The sequence below is a fragment of the Lemur catta genome, chromosome 1 (genome assembly GCF_020740605.2).
Source record: "Lemur catta isolate mLemCat1 chromosome 1, mLemCat1.pri, whole genome shotgun sequence".
Classification (NCBI taxonomy): Eukaryota; Metazoa; Chordata; class Mammalia; order Primates; family Lemuridae; genus Lemur; species Lemur catta.
In genome coordinates, this window is record NC_059128.1 from 98,979,661 (window position 1) to 99,006,025 (window position 26,365).

At 35.2% G+C, this 26,365-nt stretch overlaps 1 protein-coding gene across 1 annotated transcript in view; it reads left to right on the forward strand.

Annotated features, from left to right (window-relative positions):
- The window catches only part of GLCE (glucuronic acid epimerase), a 96,798-nt gene that overhangs the window by 58,003 nt on the left and 12,430 nt on the right, over positions 1 to 26,365 (forward strand). The window contains exon 3 of the mRNA XM_045530650.1: positions 24,460 to 25,058. Coding sequence (XP_045386606.1) covers positions 24,473 to 25,058 — 586 coding nt within the window. The 5' untranslated portion in view covers positions 24,460 to 24,472. The remainder of the gene's footprint in view (positions 1 to 24,459; positions 25,059 to 26,365) is intronic.

A 26,365-nucleotide genomic window follows, 5' to 3' on the forward strand; every position in this document is an offset into this window, starting at 1 on the left:
TCATTTACTATGGTTTATTGTATATTTTCAAAAAGCTAGAAGGGAGGATTTTGAATATTCACAACACAAAGAAATAATAAATGTTTGAGGTGATGGATATGCCAACTACCCTGATTTGATCATTACACATTGTATACACATACCAACACATCACTCTGTATCCCATAAGTATGCCCAATTACTATATGTCAACTAAAAATTTATAAAAGTAGAAACTTACCCTAGGAAGCAGTAAGTCATTAACCTCTGAGTGCTTTTGTTTGTTGTTTATCCTGCCTGTAGGAAGAAAGTAAACAAGGAATCTACAGCAAGGGGACATCTCTACTTTAGTTAATGACAAATCTATCTTCTAGTTGTTCAGGTCAAAAATCTTAGTGTTGGCCAGGCGTGGTAGCTCATGCCTGTAAACCTAGCACTCTGGAAGGCCGAGGTGGGAGGATTGTTTGAACTCAGGAGTTTGAGAGCAGCCTGAGCAAGAGCAAGACCCCGTCCCCACAAAAATTAGAAAGAAATTAGCCGGGCAACTAAAAATAGAAAAAGAAAAAATTAGCCAAGTGGGATGGCGCACGCCTGTAGTCCCAGCTACTCGGGAGGCTGAGGCAGGAGAATTGCTTGAGCCCAGGAGTTTTAAGTTGCCGTGAACTAGTCTGATGCCCCCACACACTAGCCCGAGCAACAGAACAAGACTTTGTCCATGCTCCCTCCCCCCCAAAAAGTCTTAGTGTCATATTTTATTCCTCTCTTTCTTTCACACCCCACACACATTTCATGAGCAAATCTTGTTGGTTCAACCACGAAAATATATCCAAAATGCAGCTAATCCTCACCCACCCCTATTACTGCCACCTTAGCCTAAGACAGTATTATTTCATCTTGATTATTCCAGCCTCCCAACAGGTCTCCTTTCTGTTCTTATCCCCTCAGTATGTTTTGAACACTGCAGCCTGAGTGATCCTTTGAAAATGTAAATCAAATCATGTCATTCCTTTACAGAGCTGTATAGGGGCTTCACATCTTACTTAGATAAAAAGCCAAATCCTTACTTTGACCTGCAAGATGCTTCATGGGCTTGTTTTCTGTCACATCTCTGATTTCATTTGCTACTATTCTTCCTCTCGTTCTTCCTACTGAACCCACACTAGTCTCTTTGCTGTTTCTCAAGTGTACCAGACACACATCAACCACAGGGTCTTCTGCACTTATTATTCCCTTTGCCTAGAAGCTTTCCTCTGAGATACGCAGATGGCCCCCACCCTTCCTTCAGGTCTTTACATAAACGTCAGCTTTCTAGTGAAATCTTTCACGTTTCACTCTATCTAAAATTTCAGTTTCATGCTCCTATGTTTACTAACACTAACATTTTGTATGTTTCTTATTTATTTTGCTTCTTTTCTTTATCTTCCAACTGAATGAAAGCTTCACAAGGGCAGGAGATTTTTGTCTGATTTGTTAATTGTTACATGTTTGGCTATTAGAACAATGTTAGACATAGTAGATACTTGAATATTTGTGGAATGAATGAGACTGAAATACAAATGTGGGCCTTCCCTATGATTTTTTTGTTAATTATATGAACTAGGAGGAAGCACATAGCAGTGAGTGACTCAGGATATCTGAAACAAAGCTCAAAAAGCACTGAAAGGAATACAGAAAAATCCATGTCATATGCTATGACCTGAATATGTCTTCCCAAATTCATATGTTGGAACTTAAACCCAATATGATAGTATTAAGAGGTGGGGCCTTTAGGAGGTGATTAAGTCACGAGGGCAGAGTTCTCTTGAATGGGATTAGTGACCTTATAAAACGCTGGAAGGACCTAGCGAGGCCCTTTTGCCTTTCTGCCACGTGAAGACACAGCATTCAAAGCGCGATCCTGGAAGCAGAGACTGGGTTCCCCCAGACACCAAACCTGCTGGTGGACTTTTCAACCTCTAGAACTGTGAAAAATAAATTTCTTTTGTTGATAATTACCCAGTTTCAGTAGCACAAACAGACTAAGACACCATGTGATCCAGGCATCCTACTTCTGGGTACTTATCCAAAAGAATTGAAAATTAGGATCTTGAAGAGATATGTTCATTGCGGTACTGTTCACCATTGCTAAAAAGTAGAAGCAGTCCAGTTCCATCAATAGAACAATGTGTTAAAAAATGTGGTATGTACATATAATGGCATACTATTTGGCCTTAAAAAAGAAGGAAGTCTTTTGGGTTTATCCAAGTATTTTAAAAAAAAAGTCCTATCATATGTGATAGTATGGATGACCTTGAGGACATTATGCTAAGTGAAATAAGCCAGTCACAGAAGGACAAATACTGCATGATTCCACTTACACGAGATCTTTAAAGTAGTCAGACTCACAGAAGCAGAAAGTAGAATAGGGTTGTTGCCAGAGGCTGGGGGAGAGAGAAATAGGGAGCTGCTGTTCAACAGGTATAAAGCTTCAGTTCTGCAAGATGAAAAATATCTAGAGATCTCCTGTAGAACATTGTGCCTATAGTTAACAATACTGTACTGTACACTTAAAAACTTAAAAGGGTAAAAAAATAAATGACACAAATTCATTTGTCCATTTATATTTGCTGTAAATAGCAGTTATAAAATGCTTTTTAAAAATATGCAACATATCCATGTAGTGAAGATTAAGCATGCAAGGTAAATATATCCATAACAAATCTGAAAAAAAACCCAGTACCCAACAATGTAAAATTCTTAATGTCATGCATCCAATAAAAAATTATCAGACAAAAAAATGGAGGAAATATGGCCCTTTGCCAAAAATCAACCAACGGAAGGAGAGAAAGGGATGACACATATGATAGAATTAGTGGACAAGGACCATAAAGTAGCTATTATAAGTGTACTCCATATGTTCAAGAGAGTAGAGGAAAACATGAACATGCCGAGGAGAGAAATGGAAGTTATTTTTTAACAGAGAGAGACCCAAATAGGACTTCCACAGATGAAAAATACGGTATCTGAAAAAAAAAATACAGTATCTGAAATGAGATTAACAGCAGATTAGATACTGCAGGAGAAAAAGATTAGTTAAAACCTAAAGACACAGAGATAGCAACTGTCAAAAATGAAATACCAGGAGAAAAAGAATACTTGGAAAAAAAAACATGAACCAATATCTGTGAGTTGTAGGACAATTTGAAACAGTTTAACAAGTAAAACAAATTTCAGGAGATAAGGAGGCAAAATATTTCAAGAGATAGTGGGCAAATACTTACCAAGATTGATGAAAACTATAAACCCACAGATTATAGAAGCTCACAAAACTCCAAGCAGGAGAACTATGAAAGAAACCACACCAAGGCATAAAAATCAAATTATTGAAACCAATGATGAAGAAAAAAGTCTTAAAAGCAGACAGAGAAGAAAATGACACCTTACATAACAGACAAATACATAAAAATTATCACAGACTTCTTGTCAGAAACCATGCATGCTAATAGACGTAATATTGTGTTATATTACAAAATGTTTTTCTAGAAAAGAAATCTTACTTGTGAGTTGGTACAGTGGGATTGGTATGACTGTCTGAATCCTATGTGTTTGAGTGTATACACACTAATGTGCCCATTTTCCTTCTTCCTGGGTTAATTGTCATGAAAATAGAAATCATTGAGTTGTACTTTTATTCTGACAGTTGTCTTAAATATTTCAAATACTTTTTTAAAAAACTTGATGCATTTCATTCTAAATAGTTTCATTATTGCAGAGCTTGGGATCATTTACACTTACTAAACTAGCTGCTGCTTCTTACAGGGAAAAAATAACACAGTGTTAGGATAGCAAAATACAATTTGAGAGGGGAGTTATATTCATAGAATTGTATATCAAGAACAATTAGACCATTATGTAGACAGAAAACAAAACTAATATTGTTCAAGGCACTTGGCTGGGGGAATCCAATCCATTCCTACATGGTTTTCCCCCTCAAGGAGCTTTTTTTTTTTTTTTAACATAAATGGAACAGCAGAGGCATATAAGAAATTTATCCTTGAGAGTTACAAGCTTTAGTCTAAAATCTTAGACTTAAATTGGAATGTTTGTTTGGGTGAAGGATATGTTATTTGGGGAGGAGCAGCCGACAGTAGATGAGGCAGAGAATACACAATTGAGAAATAATTTTCTAACAGTGTAAGAAATGACTTACTTGACATTGATTATTACAGATTGTAGAATATTCATATTTGGGCATTTTAGAGTAGATAGATAGTAGAAGTAGTAGTAGTAGATACTGGCTTAGAATTTCATAAGTCATCTTTAAGAGGTTCCTTACAGAAAAGTATATTCAAGGTGGGCATATTTAACTTTTTGGTGCTCTATAACTTCCAAGAGTTTTAGATCTATAGTATATGAAAAACATGTAAAACATTCCATATAACCCCCAAAAGTCTTAAAGCTTGACTTCCGTAGTCACTTCTTGTGACTAAAGTGGAGAAATGAGAAGTCAAGATTTTACTGACTTTGTTTTTAGTTTATAAAGTCCCCTTGTTTTATCTCTGCATTCAGGCTGTGTAAATTTATACCAAGAAACTGCTAGAAGAATTAAATTTTAAATCAAGAAATAGACACCAATAGCATACTTCCCCTCCTCACCCCAGGCAATGGTGAAGGGGTGGAAAACATTGAGATCATGTCTTCAAGTTCAGTATATAATATTAAGCTTCTTTTTAAATTCACTCTGCTTCCTAGAGAGAGTTTTGGCACTAAGGAAAAAGAACAATCTCTATCCTTATTACATATGTGCATCATATGGCATGATAAGAAGCTCAGTTTATAACCCAGATCCTATTGGATTATTTGGAGACCATAGCTGCTTTGTGGTTGTCTTAATAGAGAAGGGAAGATTTGTATATCATCTTAATTTCTTATTTCTTGATCAGAATTTGCCACATTCTAAAACCTAAAATTTATGAAATGTGAGTAATAAACTCTGTTTTGAAGGAGCAATTTTTTTAAAACATGAAGCAGTATGTAGGCTATATGGTTGAGCTTGTTGCAGTAAAAAAACACATACATAAAATATATGTGAGATATATATGTTTATATAAACGGAGAAGAAGACTTGATTTTGATTTGAGAAGAAAAGAGAAGATACAATTTTCTCTTTGTCAAATATTTGTAATTCAGGTTTCACCTTTGTAAATAATCCCAGTGCTAAGATCTTAGGTTACTTATATAAATGTAAGTGAAAACGTAAGGTCAACCTTTAGAAAATATAGAGATATGTATAGGAAATGCATATTTATATATTAAGAAGTACTCTCTTGGATAAAATTTTATTTCTACTTCACTACCTTATTTATTTAAGTAAATGGAATTTCTCTGTTGCAAGTTACATTCACCTGAAATTTAAAAACCAACAGAAAGTATCTATACCCTTTGCTCAGCATGTAGTAAGGTCTTAAGTAGGAGGTAAATGAAAGTTCCTACAGTGCTGAAGTTAATTCAATTTGGTAACCTTCCTATTTGCTTAGAAAATTGTACATCTGGGAATTCTTAGCTTAGAATCTTATTTAATTCACATTTATTGCTGATAAAATTTATGTTCCTTACCAATATATCATTCTGTAGAAAGGCCAATTGTATTTGTTTCTTGATTGCTATTCTTATCAAATTTTATGAGACAATAAAAACTTACAGAAGCTTAGAGAAAGGTGTTTTTTTCCAGGAGAATGTATATTCTTTTTTTAGATTGTTTATTTGGGAAAAATGTTAACATACTTTATAATAGATGCTTAACAAATGTTTGTTGATTAAATGTTCTGATATAGGTGAAGATTACTCTTTTTTTTAATTGACTTATTAGAAAAGAGACATTACTTCATTCATAAACATATTCCTTTGTTTGCCTACCGTGAGTGTCTATGTGTCTGGCATGAAATTAAGTGTTCATTTAATCTTACAACTATTTTATAAAGCAGAAGGTATTATTTCGTCTTTACAGATGAGGAAATGGAGTTTTGGAAAGTTACCTAACTTGTTCAAGATTACGCAGCTACCAGGATTTATTTATTTATTTATTTGTTTGTTTGAGACAGAGTCTCACTCTGTTGCCCAGGCTAGAGTGCTGTGTTGTCAGCCTCGCTCACAGCAACCTCAAACTCCTGGGCTCAAGCAATCCTCCTGCCTCAGCTTCCTGAGTAGCTGGGACTGCAGGCATGTGCCACCATGCCCGGCTAATTTTTTTTCTATATATATTTTTAGTTGTCCATATAATTTCTTTCTCTTTATAGTAGAGATGGGGTCTCACTCTTGCTCAGGCTGGTCTCCAACTCCTGAGCTCAAACGATCCACCCGCCTCGGCCTCCCAGAGTGCTAGGATTACAGGCGTGAGCCACCACGCCCGGCCAGCTAGCAGGATTTAAATCTAGGTCTATTAGACTCAAAAGCTCAGGTTTTTCCTAACATACACCATCTCTATTTTTTATTTGACCTATTTGGTTTCTTCTATATTTTATAACATCTGTTATTCAAAAAATAAAAGTATAGAAATGCATTTATTCTAAATTAATTTTACCAGTTTTAAAAGTCAGATGTGTTGATGTATAATTATGTACAATAAAATGTATCTCTTTTAAAGAGAAGAATTTTGACAGATGTATGTAGTCATTTAACTACCACCACAACAGTCAAAATCTAGAACATTTCCATTGCCCTCAAAAGTCCCCCATGCCTCTTTATAGTCCTTCCCTTCCCCACTGCTAATTAGCTTTTATCCCTATCATTTTGCTTGTTCCAGAATGTCACATAAATGGAATCATACAGTAAGTAGTCTTTTGTGTCTGGCTTCTTTCATTTATCAAAATGCTTTTGAGATTCATCCATGTTGTTGAAAATATCAGTATCAGTGTATGGCTAGTTGTGTTCAATTGTATGGATGAACCACAGTTTACTTATCCAATCACAAGTTGATGGACCTCTGGGTTATTTTCTATTTGGGATTATTATGAATAGACTACTGAAACTGTTCATGCCCATAATCTGTTTAGTTTAGAATTGCTGGGTTAGTATGGCATTCTCTTGAGTGACTACTTCTCTTGAGTGACTGGATTCCTTAGTCTTAATCTAAAATATGAAACACCTCATTGAAGGCTCTGAACCCTCTTTTAGAAATTGGGGATGAACTTTTTGTTGACTATTTTCAAAGTTTGGAGGGTAATATGTGACATATGGGGCTAGCTTGTTTTTTTTTAATTTAATGAACTATAGTAGAAAATAAATGATATAAAATGAAAGACAGCGAAATATAGTATAATGGCAAACACTGGAATAAGAGTTAGAAATGTGGATTCTGGGCCTATAGTCTAGTTTCAGTTTCCAGCAGTATCTCTTATTAGACTTGGGACAAGTTGTGACTTGAACAAATTAGTAACTTCTCTGAAAGAAAAATGGATCTTACATTTTCCATTCTTTATGTATTTATATTATCTCATTTAGTTCTCAAGATACCTATGAGGTACCTATACTAGTCCTAGTTTACTGATGGGAAGACTGAATCACAGTCTTCTCATCAGTAGAAGTGAAGTAACTAGCAGTTAGGAAAGCTAGGAAAAGACTGAGCAAACTAAAAGACTAGTTTCCTTATCTAGAAAATGGAGGCAATACCCACTTTCTAGCTATGAGAATTAAATGGGATTACATTAATAAGGACTCAAAACTGCTAGCCTCTTCTCTTTCTATAAAAGTCCCATTTCCCTGTCTCCCTGTCCTCCTATTCTGTTAACTATTTATTAATTATTAAGAAATGTATAATGTGGGGTGCTAACCTTATCATTTTTTAAAATTGTAAAAAATTACACAATGTCAGAAGGTTGGTATATTAGATGTTTCTTTTTATCATAAACATTGGGAAAAAACACAAAGTCAAATAGCAAGTCAAATTCACAGTATAGTCTAACAACCTGACAGATTATTCTCACATGATTCTCATTAGCATATTCTCCTTGTCATTTTTTCTGAATTGCTTTGTGAGGAAGCTCAAAACTGCATTCTACTATGTCTATATTAAAAATTATCCCAATCATTACTCACATTTAAAAATCAGTTTGGATTAGCCAGGTGTGTTGGCATGCACCTGTAGTCCCAGCTATTCAGGAAGCTCAGGCAAGGGGATCAACTGAGCCCAGGAGTTTGAGGTTGCAGTGAGATATGATCATGCCACTGCCCTCAGCAACAAAGTAAGACCTTGTTTCCAAAAATAAATAAATAAGTAAATATTTAAAAATCAGTTTGGGCACTGATTTCTTCCACATACAGCTGCTTCTGCATGGCTAAGACACTGTGTTTTATGATCATTAAAATTACTGTAAGCAAGCCTCTTGATGAATCTCTCCCCTTTACTCATTAATGATTTGCAGGATGGTACCAAACTTGATAAAAGATGTTCCATGAAAACTTACTGTCAACAACTGTTCTAAAGAACTTCTTAGGGTATATCTACCAGTTTGCACTATAAAGTCCTCCTGTGCATGAACCACACAGAGTAAACACACAATTAGGCTTTCTTTTTCTTAGCTTTCCTAATGAATGGAGAAATCTTACACAGCTGGAGAAGCCTGGGACTCCTTTCTGAACTGATTTATTTACATAGCATATGCTTACTTTGACACATTGCTTAGAAGCAAGCTGAGAGATTTTTTAGTTAAGTACTATACAGTACTTCAAAGAACATTTTAGCTACATTGTAATTGTTAAGCTTTTCTAGATACAAAGCAGCTCTTTGCTCTTTAGAAAACATTCCTGTCCTAGTTCTTTATATCATTGCTTTCAATGCTAGAGAAAATTAAGCTGAATACATTTAAAAGCTCTTTTTAGAAACAGATTTTAGTTTCAGAAGCTGATGCATAATGCTAATGGTTTAAGATTGTGTCTGCATAAACCAAGAAAACATTCTGCTTTTATCTAGTTGTTGAGAAAGTTTATGGCGATTTGGAGCCAGATAATGTGATACCATAGTCTGATGTAGAGAATTTGTACTTTGAAGCCAGATAAATCTAGGATTAAATCCCACCATGTGTTTACTAATAATTTTTCGTCATCAGAGTTAAAAACTACTTAATTTCCTCAACTATATATGGGTGATAACAAGAGCTCCTTCTTAGGGCTTGATTTCAATAACTTAAAATATGTATAGCACTTAGCGTATGTCACAACTACTCATTAAATGCTTTCTTTCTCTGTAACCTTCTTCCTGCCTCCCAATGAGGAGCAACTTCCTTTCTCATACGAAGGAAAAAAAAATTTTTTTAACCTAAATACGTCTCAATAAGGTTTGAGGGTATGTGAAGGTAGCAGGATTGACCTACCCATGAAGTGCTGCTGCTGATTTGCAGCATGAGCTGTGGGTTGTGGGAAGACTACACTGCCATATGGGTCACACAACCCGATAGATTAATTTGAAAATATACTTAACTGTAAACACTGTGACAGAGTACATGTCTTCAGTGTGTCTGAATACGGCACATTTAAATTTAATATGTAGGGGGTGCCTAGAACTTTTAAGACATTGTGAAAGGCACTGATAAAGGGAAAAGTATAAATAAAATATACCCTGTGCCTTCAAGGAGCTCAGTCTAAAGAAAAACACCAACAGATTCATAATTAATTGGAAACCAGACTTCAAGAATGTGATATAATTGTGATATAAATAAAGAACTACATGAGGAGAGAGTGATCGGTACATTGTGAGTGTACATTGTGAAGGACTTTCTGGTGAATCAGTGGGACAAAGACTGCTAGCTTTCTCCTAGTGTCTATTTTCTCTTTCTTAATAATAGAACCCTGTTCTTTTTACTTGGCACATTGCTGCCTGCAACAAAGGTATGTCCCAGTCTCCCTTGCAGCTAGGGGTGGCCATGTAACTAAGATTTGGCTAATGAGTTGTCAGAAATGTGTGAAGTTTAAGGAGAGTCTCATTAAAACACATTGATTCCACTGAGGGATGTGCTCTTTTGCCCTTCTCCCTTTCCTTTTCTTTCTGGGCTGCAACATAGACATGATGGCTGAGGCTCAGCAGTTTTCTTGGGTCATAAGGTGATGTAGAAAGATAGAAAGTACCTAGGTCCTTGATGATCACGTAGCTGTGTATAAGCTCCAGACTGCCTACTTCTGGGTTTCTATCATACAAGTGAAAAATAACAATAACTGGAACATATAATAGTTTATTTCTGGTGTCTATTTCTCGCCGCAAAACCTAATGCTCACAGATACAGGTAGCAGTGTGGTGCAGGCATCTGACTCCCTGCAACCCCACTTCTAGTCACCATTGAAATAACCATAAATATATCTAAAAACAGTATACTAACACTGGAAACATGGGAAAGGAAGTATTCACATACTTGAAATATAGAAATATCAAGAAAAAGTAATAACTGCAGTGTGTTGAAGCACATCAAATATGTTAAGAATCCGTGAGTTCATGTTATTTTTTTTAAAGGCTCATTGTTTATTTTTGGAGGTTATTAGGGAGCCAATTCATTATTTTAAAAAGTAGTAAATGAAAGAGTCAATCATTAATTCTGCCTTTCCTGTACAAACTGTATTACTCAAGGTAACCAAATAGTTGGTAAGGGCAAGGTTTTCTTTATAGACATATTCCTACTAATACATTAAGAAGGGCTGATAGAATATCACCATTTTGCAGCTCTTAACGAAGCAATCATCAGTGGTTGCTAAAACTATTAGGTGAACTTATAAAGGGTAACTTTATAATGACTGGATAAGGCTGATAACCCCTGAACATAAACATTTATCTTAAAAACAGAAAGAGAGACAGTCAGACATTATATACTTCCTGATGAAAGTTCACATCTCTATCGTGAAGTATTCTTGCTGAAAAATCAAGCCCTGCTTTTGTCAAACCTCTAGATCACTAGCTACTGGTTTACAAGAAATATTGGGGGAACAGACTCTGAGATAAGCTTCTGCAACCATAAAAAAAGGAATGTAACACTCAATACAGGGCAAAAGCATACACTTTTGATATATATATGCATATACTTCAGTAACAAGGAAATGTTAGAAAGCATTTTTTAATGCTTGCAGGTGAAAAAATTGTGGAGTCTTTGGAGTAAGATGTAGAAAATAAGTTCACAGTACAGTAGGCTGAGATAAAAGGGAGGGCTAGCTAATGGGGAGGCATAAATTCAAAGGATATTAGATAAAATGAAGAACAGTAGGATGGAAACTAAAAAATGCAGTATCCAAATAAGCAGAATAGAAACTAGATATGCAGTATCCAAATTAAAACTGTGTGCTGGAAGCAATAAAGAGCAGATTATAAAATTGAATTAGTGATATGGAATACAAGTTTGAGAAGCTCTCCCAAAATACAGAAAAAAGGGGAGGCAAGATGACAAAAGAAAATTTGAAGAAAAAGATGGTAGACATAAAGGATAGAGTACAAAGACCCACTATATAGAATTGACATTCTGGAAGAGACCAGAACAAATTCAACAGGAACAATTATTAAACATACTACAGGAAAAAACTTTCTGAGATGAAGGATGACCTGAGTCTGCAATTCAAACAGGCTTGTTGTCAAACACCAGGAAAACTTAATGAAAAGAGAATAACAATTAAATCTATCCTGGTCAAACTTTGTACTTTCCCTTGTTAAAATCACCAGCTATCCAGGCAGGGAGAAAAACAAGGAAATATACAAAAGTTATTCGCAAGGGAAGATAAGGCAGACTAGACTTAGATTTTTCTTACAATTAAAAACATCAAAAGACAGTCTTAACTGTATACACTGTATGTGCTTACAGTGTATACAGAGTTCGGTAGACAATTTGGACCCCAAAATTCTATATCCAGCGAAATTGACAAAAAGCAACACATTTTCAATTATGCAAGCTTTCAAAATATATACCACCACCTACCTTCCAAAAGAATTATTTGAAAACATACTCTAGCTGACCAAGAGATTCTTCAATATACAAGGTAAAAACCGAAACCTACAACTTTTTTCCAAGTAGGACTTTATTGTAGGATTTAGCTAGCACTTGAATTACTGCTTTGTTAATTTTAGAAAGCAAGTACATTAACTAAAGTCATTTTCACTGGAGCATGGATTAATTATTTCGCAAAAATCAGTGTGCTAATGACCTTAACCTTCACAGTTGTGTAAGACAGTTCTGAGTTTAGGCAGCGGTTATTTCCGTTTGCAAATAGCACCTACTAGTTAAATACGTACAGTATATTATAGTGATTCTCAAAATGTGGTCTCTTACCAGCAGCATAGATTTCACTTGGAACTTGTTAGAAAGGCAAGTTCTTGGGCCCCTACTCAGATTTGGTGAATCAGAAACCTGGGGTTGGGGACTAGCAATCTGTGTTTGAGCAAGCCTTCCAATAAAATTTAAGAGCCATTGGTATAATACATTGGTTCCCAGACTAAATTAATCATCAGAATTATTTGCAAAGACTTTGAAACATATTTTTCCCACCCAAATGAGACTTAATCCTCTAGATTTGGAAATCACTGATCTGGTAAAGCTTGGAATCAAAAGACCTAGACTCTATGCTTGGCTGGCTCCACCTTATCAATTTAGACAAGCTACTTAATATCACCGAGCCTCAGTATCCTGTATTATAAAATAGCACTCACTTTCCTGCTCATTTCATTGGATCATTGCAGAAATTAAATGAAGAAATCAGTATGAAAGTACTTTGCACTATAGATAAGGAAATCTATAGCTATATTATCTTGTGTTTGAAAAAGGTCTCATTTAATGGTTGTTAATGCTCTCTTGGTGACCAGTATATACCATCCGTGTTCTGCTTCAGTAAATGTTCTCCCCGTGCAGTTCTTTCTAGCATCTTTCCATTTCTTAACTACCTACCACATTACTTTTTATTTTATTTGCAAATTCAATAATTATATTTTATTACCACCTTTTAATTGTGAATTTTTTTCTTCAGTTTTCTGTATGTTTGAGTCTTCTCTCTTTGAGGTTCTAAGTCATTTGAGAGCAGAGATCATGCCATAAATATTTTGTATTTTCCTCAGTATCAGATCTTAGGCTAAACTATATCTATGTCTATATCTATATATGTATCTATGTAATACTAAGTAAAATACTTTATTCACTGAATTTAGTCCCTTTAGCTCACTGTTGTAACTATTACTGTAGGAATTGATAAGGATTTTTCTTTTTTACTTCATTAATGTAGGGCTTTGTTGCAAACAGAGCTTTCCTTCTAGTGGTATGAAAAGGTGGTTGGTCTAGTACCAGTCAACATCTGTAATTCACTGCTGGAAATTATTTTTAAAAGGTTCATTGTATTATTCTTTCTGACTAGTTTATGGTTGCTGCACTTAAAACTGGAATTGCTTTTGTGTTCTGTTAATGGTAACACTAAGATTTCCCAACAAAAGCATGTCAGGTAGAAGGCCCAGTAGCCTTAGAATATGAGCTTCCACACCTGGGCTAATAATAGAAGCCACCAGGTAGTCTCAGGTCTCCTTACGTGTAGAGCACAGTACCACAAATGTACCTTCCCCAACTCCTGAGTTGTGTTTTGAGTTTGTATATATAAAATTAAATTACATTTAAAGGTTAACACAATTAGCTTTCATTAGATGGTTCTCCTTTATCTCCATAGTGTTGACATTTTTCATTTTTTTTTTGTTTTTTCCTTTCATATCAATGGATACATTTATAGGAAACTAGCAGAGAAAGCACAAGTATTGGTTTAAGTTGCTTCAGAGCAGGTTTGTACTGAGTAAGCAGAGAAGATGTCACAGGTAATTTGCATTTGATTCAGACAATCTGAATTCAAGTTTATATGTTTTTGCCAGAAATTAAGTAGGAAAAAACATTAAAGCATTTATATCCACCCCCCTTTTTTTGGCTGGAGCTAATAAAAAGATATTCATATAATAAAAATAATTTTATCTTAAGATTTCTTCTTTTTTATACCCTTTTTATACTAATGTTATTCTTCATTATATATACTGCCACCAGTATATTTTGCCACCAGTTAAGTTATTGGCATAATTACATACACTGCCACCTTGGGACTTTCAGGACACCAGTGCGTTATTTTCAAAGCCTCAATTAACATACACTGATGAAATTGTTAAGCTCTATTTCTATCTCTGGGGAAAAGTTTTGCTTCAACAGACTATACCAGAACATCATAATAATTATTAACAGAAATGAAGTATTATAGTGCATTTATAAGCTACTGCTGGATTGGTGGGGCCAGTGGGGATCCTGTTTTCAAGAGCTTAATTATTCTAATCCACGTGCACACCAAGTAGCTCTATTGGAATATATGTATACATGAACAGTCATAATTATGACTCTCATTTCTGTTCTTTTTTAATATTAATATGTCATGTAATTATACAATTGGATTTGAAGAAAATTCAAAAGTTCAAGTAGCTCCATTCAGAAATGTTAATACATTTTTAGAACAACTGGGTAACTTTTCCTAAAATTGTATTTTACCTGTGTGAACTGTTGATGCAAGGTCAAAATTCAGTGTTGTCTAAAACAAGACCTATTATTGTCTAAGTTCCATCACAGTCTGGTAACCTGTCATAAATCAAAATATCTCCCGGGTAAGGGGAGTATTCAGCTTCTGAAATACAATATTTATATATTTGTTCATAGATACCCTGTGACACATCAGAGCACAGGCTTTGGAGTCAAACTAATAAACTCGAGTTCAAACCCCTTTCTTAATACTAGTTATATGAACCATTGAAAAATCATGTGGCCTCAGGTAAATTGCTTAACATCATAAAGTCTCAGTTTCATCATCTTAACATAGGGAAAGCACAAAAATTTTTTTATCATGTTTAAGTTTTCATCTTGGCCTTATCCCTTTCCTCTTCTTTAGTAAATCCTTTTGTGGGCTTTTATGCCCTAGTCTTTTCATCTGTAAAGTGCAAATAATATAATTTACAGCAAGTATATTTTGAAGATATTGCAGATTCAGTTCCAAGCTACCACAAGAAAGTGAATAGTACAATAAAATGTGAGTCACATGAATTTTGGGGTTTCCTAGTACATATAAAAGTTATGTTTACAACATACCATAGTCTATTAAGTATGCAGTAGCATTGTCTGAAAAAATGTACATATCTTAATATAAAAAATGGTTTATTGCTTAAAGAACTACCGATCATCTGAATCTTAAGCAAGTCATAATCTTTTTGCTGGTGAGGGGTCTTGCCTTGATGTTGTTGGCTGCTGACTGCTAAAAGCTAGGCTGGCTGTGGCAATGTCTTAAAATAAGACAGCAATAAAGTTTGCCATATGGATTGATTCTTCCCTTCATGAACGCTTTCTTTATAGCATGTGATACTGTCTGATAGCATTTTACCCACAGTAGAACTCCTTTCAAATTGGGAGTCAGTTCTCTCAAACCTTGCCACTGCTTTGTCAACTAAGTTTATGCAATATTCTAAATCCTTTGTTGTCATTTCAACAATGTTCACACCATCTTTACCAGAAGTAGATTCTGTCTCAAAAAAAACATTTTCTTTGTTCATCCATAAGAAGTAGCTCCTCATTCGTTGTTTTATTCTGAGATTGCAGCAATTCAGCCCCATCTTCAGGCTCCACTTCTAATTCTGGTTCTTTTGCTATTTCCACCACATTTGCAGTTACTTCCTCCACTGAACTCCTCAAAGTCATCCTTTTAGGGTTATAAGCAACTTCTTCCAAACTTCTGTTAATGTTGATATTTTCAACTCCTCCCATGAATCATGAATGTTCTTATTGACATCTAGAATGGTGAATCCTTTCCAGGTGGTTTTCAATTGACTTTGCCCAGATATATCAGAGGAATCGCTATCTATGGCAGCTATAGCTTTACAAAATGTATTTTGTAAATAGTAAGATTTGAAAGTCAAAATTACTCGTTGATCCTGGGCCATAGAATGGATGTTGTGTTAGCAGGCATGAAAACAACATTAACCTACTTGTACATCTCCATCAGAGCCTTGGATGATGAGGTACATTGTCAGTGGGCAGTGATATTTTGAAAGGAATATTTTTTTCTGAGCAGTAGGTCTCAACAGTGGGAGTGGGCTAAATATTTAGTAAACCATGTAAACAGATGTGCTGTCATGCAGGCATTGTTGCTCCATTTATAGTATACAGTCAGAATAGATTTAGCATAATTCTTAAGGGCTCTAGAATTTTCGGAATGGTAAAGGAGCATTGGCATCAACTTAAAATCACCAGCTGCATTAATCTCTAACAAAATAGTCAGACTGTCCTTTGAACCTTTGAAACCAGGCATTCAATTCTCTCTCTCTATGAAAGTCCTAGATGACATCTTACTCCAACATAAGGCTGTTTTGTCTACCTTGAAAATCTGTTGTTTAGTGTAGCCACGTTCATTAATGGTTTTAGCAAGATCTTCTGGAAAGTTTGCTACAACTTCTACATCAGCTCTTACTGCTTCACCTTGCACCTTGCACTGTTACGTTCTGGAGAGGGCCTCTTTCCTTAAACCTCATTAACTAATCTCTGCTAGCTTCCAAATTTACTTCTGCAGCTTACTCACCTCTCAGCCTTCATAAAATTGAAAAGAGTTAGGGTCTTGCTATGGGTTAGGTTTTGGCTTAAGAAAATGTGGCTGGTTTGATTTTCTATCCAGACCACCAAAACTTTCTTGGTATCAGCAATAAAGCTGTTTCACTTTCTTATCACTCTAGGGTTCGTTCACTGGAGTAGCACTTTTAATTTCCTTGAGAACTTTCCCTTTGTATTCACAATTTCTGTTTGGCTCAAGAGGCCTAGCTTTCAGTCTGTCTTAGCTTTTGGCATGCCTTCCTCACTAAGCTTAACCATTTCTCCCCTCTCATTTAAAGTGAGAGACATGTGACCCTTCCTTTCACCTGAACACTTTAGAGGCCATTATAGAGTTATTAAGTGGCCTGATTTCAGTATTGTTGTGTCTCAGGAAACAGAGGGAGGGAGAGAGAGAATGGCCAGTCGATGGAGCAGTCAGAACACACGTATTTATTAAGTTTGCCATCTTATATGGGTGCTATTCATGGTGCCCCAAAGCCAGTACAATAATAACATCAAAGATCACTGATCACAGATCACCATAATAGATATAATAATAATGAAAAAGTTTGAAATATTGCAAGAATTACCAAAAATGTGACACAAAAACACAGAGTGAACACATGGTGTTGGAAAAATGGCACTGATAGACTTAGTCGACACAGTTGCCACAAATCTTCGATTTGTAAAAAAACAGTATCTGCAAAGCGCAATAAAGTGAGGCATGCCTATATACACCCCTACTTTGTTTCTCTGGGATGTTTGCCTAGAAATGTAGTCTTGTTTGAAGCATTATAAGCCACTTGTATCAGAGATAATTTTAACTGTTACTATTAACAAAAAAATAAAAGGGACTCGCAAAATTACCTTCTCATTTTATCCTATTATTGTGAGGAGCTGCCAGAGAATTCTACTTGTTTATAATCCTGGAAGGATCTTGACCACCAAAAATATGAGGCAGTTCTTCTTTGAGTTAGATCTATCACTAGATGCTTAACCATTTGATTGTAATTTAAATCTTGGTCTATTAAGCAGTAAACAGATGTAACATTACTAACAGTAGTAATTAAATTTTAAATTGTCAATCTGTTTTAAAAAGCTGGCCAATATACGGCATCACAATCCATATTCTGTTGTATCATGTATCATGTTCATGTATCATGTTGTATCATGTTCATTTTTATTTGGATATAATCTCTGAATACCCAACTATAGGAAAGAAAACAAAGTTGTCTAGTTCAAATGTCTGCTATTTTTAAAAATTGCTTACTTAACAGTGTTCATTCTTTCAACAAATCTTGTGAACCAGGCACATTTCTAGGCACTGGGGATACAGCAGTGACTAAGAGAAGCAAATCCCAGCCCTCACAGAACTTAAATTCTAGTGGATTAGAGATGGGTAATAATCTTAATATGTACTATATCAAATGTGGTGATAAATGTTATGAGGAAAAATAAAGCTGAGTTAAGGACCCAGAGAATGATGGGAGTGAGAAATGCTATTTTAGATGGGATGGCCAGAGAAGGCCTTTCTGATAAATTGACATTTAAGCAGTGATCTGAATGAAGTAAAGGAGCAAGCCAAATGGATATCTGGGGAAATAGAGTGCCAGGCAGAGAGAATGGCAAGTGCAAGCGAACACCCTGATCTGAGAGCGTGCTTGGCTGTCATTCTTCTACTCATTCCAACTCAGCGTGTTCCTCATCACTTTAAAAAGTTAAGGTGTTTTATATCATATTCTATATAACTTTTTTACAATGCTTATATCATAGCATTGTTATTTTTTAATGCCCTCTAATCTGTCCTTTAGGGACATGGATAGTGCCTTCCTTGCCACATAATGGCTGCTAAACTACTGCTGACTGATTGAACTCATCAGTCAATTCAATTATTTATTGAGCACCTACTATTCCTTTATTTACTTAGTACTAAGGAGGGTTTTTTTTTTCAGAGTAAGCACTCTTCTTAAGGAATTATAAGAAATGTATATTGTTAGATATATAAGTAAATAAGAGAATATAATGAGCAGGCAAGTCTTGGTCTACAGTATTCAGAGGAAAGAGAAAGCCAATTTAAGTGAATTCTTTTAAAAATTTATTGAAAGGTTCTTTTCTGAAATATATAACCTTTGTATTTTGAAAACTCATGGTGATATCCCTAGTTCCTGATGTTTACTGAATTACTCTAATAGTCACTTGAAATACTCAGTTAGGAGAATGAATCTGAAAAGTAAGGGATCACAGAAAAGTTATTTGACTTGCACATTGTTTTAGAATAGAACAGCTTGCTCTCCCAAAAGAAAACTAAGTTATATTTTACTTTCTCTAATTTTTTAACTATTTCTGCAAAGAAGTTATTCCACAGTTTCTTTATGATGCTTACTGAATGTTATTTTCTGTTTTAGATCTCCAAAATTATGAAAACCAGTTTCTATTGGATTATATTTCCAATGAAACAAATCTTTAGGGTCAGCAGTAGATGAGATTTCAAGGTTCTTGATTTTATGGGTTTTTGTTAGTTTGTTCTACCTGAAAGATTAATCTAGTTCTTGGATGTGGCAAAAGCTTTAAAATAACTAGGAAGCTTATCACCACTCAACAGAAAACCCTGGTTTTAGCTTTAAAAGTTAACTATCATCGTAGCTAGCAGAATGTTAATGCCACTTTTTGAAATTTGAAAGTTTCTTTGGTCACTCTTCTATAATTTGGCAACATTATATATAATAAAATTATTGAGTTTACCTTTAGATAAGCCTATTTCTTAGTTAATACTGCACGTCAGCACTCAGTGATTTCTTTCTCTTCATCCTCCTTCCATCTCCCCTTCCATCTCCCTTCCCCAAAACAGTTGGTGCCTGTTTTGAAAACTAAATATTTCTAGACATTTTTAACTTAAGGCTTACATTTCTCTCTTTCAATATTTTAACAAAATTGACTTTGCCCTTCTTAATTTTCCATTTTTATGGTTAGAGAAACCAGTAAATGTGATGGTGGAAAATTAGAAAATAAAGACCTATATATGCGTTATTTACTACAATGAGATCTTATTAAACGTGCTGTTTTGTAACCTCTTCTTTTCAGTTAACAACCTTCATGTCAGTATTTTTCCTTCTTATCAAGTCCAACATCAAATTTCCCAGTCTAGGACCAAGTTTCACATCTGGTTGTTATATCCCTAAGTCTCTTAAAAGAAAGAAAGAAAGAAAAAAGGCACCCAGAACCCAGTCTTCTTTTCTCCTTTTTCTTTTCATGTCACTAATTTAATTGAGGCGATAAGAGCAACTGTCCCACAGGATATCTTACCTTCTAGATGTGTCTGGTTGCTTCCTTATTTAACTTGTTCCTCTATCCCTTGTATTTCCTGTTAACTAGAAGTTAAATCTTAATGCCTGTGAGATCCAAGTTAAACATTTTTGGCTGGAATATATAATAGGTTATGTATTAATATTTTTTGTTATAACTTGCCAGGAGACACAGTTTCTAGATGAGTGACCATTAATGAGACTGAAGTTGACTATCTGCTCCCTTCACTGTAGAATGTTATTTTTTTCTCCTTTCGAATAGAAAATTATATGTTTCGTGTTACTTTGCACAGTAAGAAAGAATCTCTGGGTCATGGCAAATATTTACCTGCATGTAATACTTGCCTGAACCAGTAGATTCATGAGGGATTGCATAATGTTAATTTTCTGATTTTTATTTATTTCTTCTATATTATTAGATGGCCTTCTGTAAGATAGAGTACTTTATGCACTGGTGGGGCTATATTCTGAAATACAATGTTACTCCTGCAAAAGCAAGATAAATTTATTTATCAATTTAGTTACCAATTTTCACTAGCTCAGAATATGCAAGGTTTTTTTTTTCTTTTTCTTTTTTTTTTTTTTTTTGGTTTTCTCATTTTTGAATATCATCGTAGATTCATGGATTTTTATTGATTCAGTGGGTCTCAGTCAACTTCAGTCATAGTTCTTACAACTTTGACTAATAGGGAAGGAGGCATTCCAGGCTGATTCCTGTCTTTTTGTTATGACACTATATTTTTAATTATGGAAATGTATAGATATAAAACTATAGAGGATAGTATAGTGAACTCCTAATATACGTGTGTCTCTCAGCTTTAGCAGTTATTAGTATTTTTCCAATTTTATCTATCTCCTACTGCTTTTTTGACTCCCTAAATTATGATCCCATTGATATTTGAAAATTCTTTGTTTTCTGGCATGGCAAGATGTCCCAGCCCCAGACCTGGTAATGCATTTCTCTAAGAAGCCCTGATTGCTATTAGTAAGGAATGGTATCAGATAACAAAATCTGGGCACAGGGATTATTGAAAGCTTTTATTTTGATTTTTCTCTATTTTCTTATCCTATGCCTCATAATGGTAGCCTTGTTCTATAAGCAGGCTCATTTGAGTAGTGGAGGAAGAACATTTCTCAAATATAAGACAGAAAGCTTTATTTTTTATTTTTTACCTTCTTATATTTTAATTTTTTAATTAGTTAATTTTTTTTCTTTTTAGATACAAAGTCTTGCTCTCTTGCCCAGACTGAAGTATAGTGATGCAATCATAGTTCACTGTAACCTCAAACTCCTGGGCTCAAGTGATCCTCTTGCCTCAGCTTCCTGAGTAGCTAGGACTACAAACACATACCACCATGCCCGGTTAAATATTTTTTGTTTTTTCTTCAGAGGCAGGATCTCGCTATATTGCCCAGGCTGATCTTGAACTCCTGGCCTCAAACTATCCTCCTACCTCAGCCTCCCAAAGTGCTGGGATTACAGGCATGAGCCACCATGCCTGGCCTTATTTTCTATTTTAATTGGTCAAAATGTTAGGCATAGCTGACAGATTCAGATATTGACACATAATTATTTTTAATGAAGGATTTTTTAAAAGTAAGCACCATTAAATGTTATCAGTTCACCTCTACTATAATATAAGAAAATCATCAATTTATAAAAATATGACTTCTGAACGTTTGCTTGTACCACACTTCAGTGTTTTAGCATTCAACACATTTTCTCATAGTAATAATGCAGATGATAAAATGGTATTATTGGGTTTCCAACTCTTAAAATCTGTATACAATTTTCAAGATAAACCAAAGCCAAATCTTTTCCCTCCTGATGCTCCCTGAAAGAAAATGTATAGACATGAGAAATGAAGAAACGAGTAACAGTAAATAGGAGGACTTACCAAAGGATGATAGTTGAACAGATTTCTAGACCCCTGTTTGGGTACCAGAAGGCCCAGCTGTTCCCTCTCTTCACCTCCCCATACGTCTTTCAACCCTGCTCTTGGCCTGCAGATAGCTGGCAAGAATCCCAGGCAAAACGCCATGTAGATTTTCTTTAGAAAAATTGGGAAAAATCTAAGTCTTCTAACTTATGTTCCCAGAACAAAAGAGAAGAAGCCATTTTCATTCTAGCATTTAGAAAGTCTGCTGGCTCCTCACCCACTCACCCTAAAGGAACACTGCTAGTCAGCTTGTGCCCCGCTCACACAGAGCTCCCTATTTTATCCCCTTCAAAAGACCAATCTAGTGAAAACCAGATCATCTTCACCATAACAGAGGTAACCAGAGATCACCAGGCATGTGAGGAAAACTAATGGCATGAAAGACTAAATCAATAACCAGAAAAATTGCCAGTAGAGAAAATAGAACTAATCAGAGAAAACTTTACCAAAAAAAATAAATAAATCTAATATACTCAGAGATCCAGGAAGATACTATATCCATTAAACAAGAATGAGAAGACACAACTTTTCAGATTGAAAAGGATACCAAGTGCTGAAATAGAGAATCAGACATCATGCTATGACACATGCATTCAAAACTACAGAATTCCTAGGATAAAAAGAAACCAGAAAGAAGTCAGACACATAATAACAAGTGTCAGACTGAAATCAAACCTCTTGTAAATAACTCTTAATGCTTTAAGACAATATTGCCTATGATATTTAGAAAGATAATATTATGCAACCAAGGATTCTACATCCTGCCAAACTATTAATCAAAGGTAAAAGCAGAATACAGTTGTTTTCAGACAATGAAGGACTAAAAGTTTACCTTCCCTTGGAATTAAAAGAAATGAGTGAGTTACACATTCACCATTAACTTTCTTAAGAAATAAAAATTCAGCATTTAATTTTTTTCATTGAACATTTTCACTTGGGTTTTTTTTAAATCTTTTTTTAATCTCATTGCTGCCAAAAGGGTTATTGAGAGGAAAAAGAGAAAGGGGGATTACAAACAAAATGTAGTTGTGTATTCACACCATACAAAAAATTACAGAGCTACTGGGGCAAAGAGTAATTAGACTATTCCCTTTACTCTCAGGAGGCTGAAATATTTCATACATTGTACATAAAACTAATCCGTAATTTCCCAATAATCCCAGCAACAGGTGACCCAGGACTACACGTGTTGTGATCACAACTGGCAGGTATACCATATGTCAAACAGTGGCAACAGCACTAAGTTTTCTTACCATCAGAACTAGAATGACATGATCTGGCTTAAATTCAGGAGTATCATTCTGACTGCTATGTTGAGAAAAGATTTGGGAGTGCAGTAGTAGGCCACCGGTAGAAGCAGAGAGACCAATTTACATATCATTGCCCTGTTCCAGGTGAAACATGACAGTGGTTCTGACATGGTAGTAACAGTGGAGTTGGTGAAAAGAGGTCAGCTTCTGGGTATAATTTGAAGGTAGAGCCAGGATTTCCTGACTGATTGGATGTGAGGTGAGCAAAAGAAAAGGAGTCAAGATTTTTAGTCTGAACGATAGGAAGGGAGGAACAGGTTTAAGGGAAAGATTAGAAGTTAAATTTTTGATGTTATTTCAGAATTCTATTTGACCTCTAAGTAAAGATGTCAGTTACTTGAGTATATGTATCTGCAGTCAGAAGCAAGGTATGGCTTGGAAATAGAATTTGGAGATAGCATATATATATATATATATCATATTTAAAGGGATGAGGTTGGATGTGATGATTCATGATTCGGGAGTGAATAGAGATAAAGAAGAGGTCTGAGGACTAGGATCCTAAGACACTCCAACATTTAAGAATCAGGGACATAAGAAAGAAGGCTCAAAGAAGACTGAGGAAGAACAGCCAGTGGGATGGTGCCCTAGAAACCATGGGAGGGAAATGTTTCAAGAAGGAAAGAGTCATTGCCTATTTTATGCTGCTTTGGTCAATTAGGATAAGCACTAAAAAGTCACTGTTGGATTTGGCAACATGGGTGTCGATGTTTTTCTTGAAAAGATCTGTTATGTTTTTCAGAAAGCTACTGAGGTGTTAGGGCATAAATGTTTAAGTTGTTTGGCCCTAACTACTTAATAAATGGAACTACAGGTTGAGCATCCCAAATCCAAAAGTCCGAAATCCAAAATGCTTCAAAATCCAAAATTTTTTGAGTGCCAACCTGGCATTCAAAGGAAATGCTCATTGTAGCATTTCAGATTTCGAGTCTTCAAATTTGGGGTGCTGAATGTTAAATATAATGCAAATATTCCAAAATCTGAAAAAAATCTAAAATCTGAGACACTTCTGGTCCCAAGCATTTCAGAGAAGGGATACTCTGTATTAGGTATTTCTTTTGGCCTAAAGGGCATTGTGAAAAATTACTGAGATACCAAGGGAGCCACAAACTAAGAAAATTTGGGCCTCTCTGTTTTAGAGGATTATATTAATTGAGCAGTTTTTTTAAAGAGGGGAATACCTCTTAACTTTTCTTTGTGCTGAAAAGTTTGAGTTAATAATTTTAAATCTGATCAGATTACATGCAATTAATAAAATTGTCCTAATTGTTCAACATTTAAAAAATAAAACTCTATCCTATGAAATATCAGTGGTACATCTTTGCATGAATTTTTCTTCTTGCCTCCATAGGTATGATCTGAATATGCGTTGCTTGGCAGCTCGGGTCAACTATAAGACTTTGATTATCATCTGCGCACTCTTCACTTTGGTCACAGTACTTTTGTGGAATAAGTGTTCCAGCGACAAAGCGATCCAATTTCCACGGCACTTGAGTAATGGCTTCAGAGTGAATGGATTAGAAAAAAGACCAGCAGCATCTGAGAGTAACAACTATGTGAACCACATGGCCAAACAACAGTCTGAGGAGGCATTCCCTCAGGAACAGCAGAAAGCACCCCCTGTCGTTGGGGGCTTCGGTAGCAATGGGGGAAGCAAGGTGTTAGGGCTCAAATATGAGGAAATTGACTGTCTCATAAATGATGAACACACAATTAAAGGGAGACGAGAGGGGAATGAAGTCTTTCTTCCATTCACTTGGGTAGAGAAATATTTTGATGTTTACGGAAAGGTGGTTCAGTATGATGGCTATGATCGGTTTGAATTCTCTCATAGCTATTCCAAAGTTTATGCACAGAGAGCCCCTTATCATCCTGACGGTGTCTTTATGTCCTTTGAAGGCTACAATGTGGAAGTCAGAGACAGAGTCAAGTGCATAAGTGGGGTTGAAGGTTGGTATCTCTCTGCTTCTCTTGTTCTGCCTCACTTGCATTTTTCAAGCCTGCTTATGTTAAGGAATAAGTATAGATGTTAATTATAGAGCAGTTACACGTAGCTTATTGTCAAGAGACCTTTCATCACTCAGACTTAGTAGGGAGGAACAGAGAAAGTATGAACCCAGGGCAACTTTCTAAATTTTATCATTTAAAGGCTGCAACAAGATGATACCTGAACAAATACGATTATTCCATTAACCTGCATCATAATCTAAAATTCTCACCGGTAAGGTCTAGGCACAGCATCTTCAGAAATTTTACATTAAAATGTACAGTTATTATCCTATGAGAGGAGATGGAAAAAGAGACCATCCAGTGGCCCCATCAATTATACAAATGTGATCTTGTCACCTGACTAGCTAGGTGTCATCTCTGGAAGGAAGTTTTAAGTCCTCAGGACAAGACAAGTCATAGATACTTTTTCTCTGAACTTATGCTGAACCCCTATTGCCTGTTACATACTGTCTTTTAAAAGGCATTGGTCATTCAGGCTTGTCCAAAAATAAACAAACGGACAAACCTGAGGCAATGGAGGTTCCTTATGGGTATGATTAGTATGCTTTGGAATTTGCTTTTCAAACCAGAAAGCCAAATTGAATTTGACTTTAAAGTACATCATTTAAATAGGGGAAAGAATTTATTGTGTTTTGAGATTACTTAGTTTGGGTTTTATTTTCCTCGTTTTGTTATAAAGTGATTTTAATATCTTGATATTTTAAAATCTGTGTTGAAACAAGCTTTTAACCTACTTAATATATATATTTTTGCTTTGAAAAAAAGTTTGTGCTCATTTGGTGATCCTGTAGATGTTTTATAATATCTTTAAGGGGACCAGATTCACCTATACTCATTTTTGTACGTTCTGTAGAGGTCTTTGTTCCTGGATATATGTTTTAATGTAGTTACAATGATATTTATTATAAAGCAATTCAGGAGGAAAATAGTTTATTAGCAATTTCAAAGATATCCATGGCCATAACTTTTTTTTAGTGACTTTTAAAAATTTTTAAATTAATGAGTGCTTGGATTCTAAAGATAAAGAAAGCACCTGTAAACACTGTTAATATTTTGATGTGTTTTTTCCTGATCTTTTTGTTGTTGTTGTAGATAAACATTTTTTAAACAAATCGAGATCATACTGATTTTGTATTCTAGTATTTTCACCTACCGTATTATGACTTTTTCCCCTAGTGATTGACTGTTTGTTGAACATTTTAATGACTGATATTTATGGTAACAATGTGCCATGATGTACATATTTA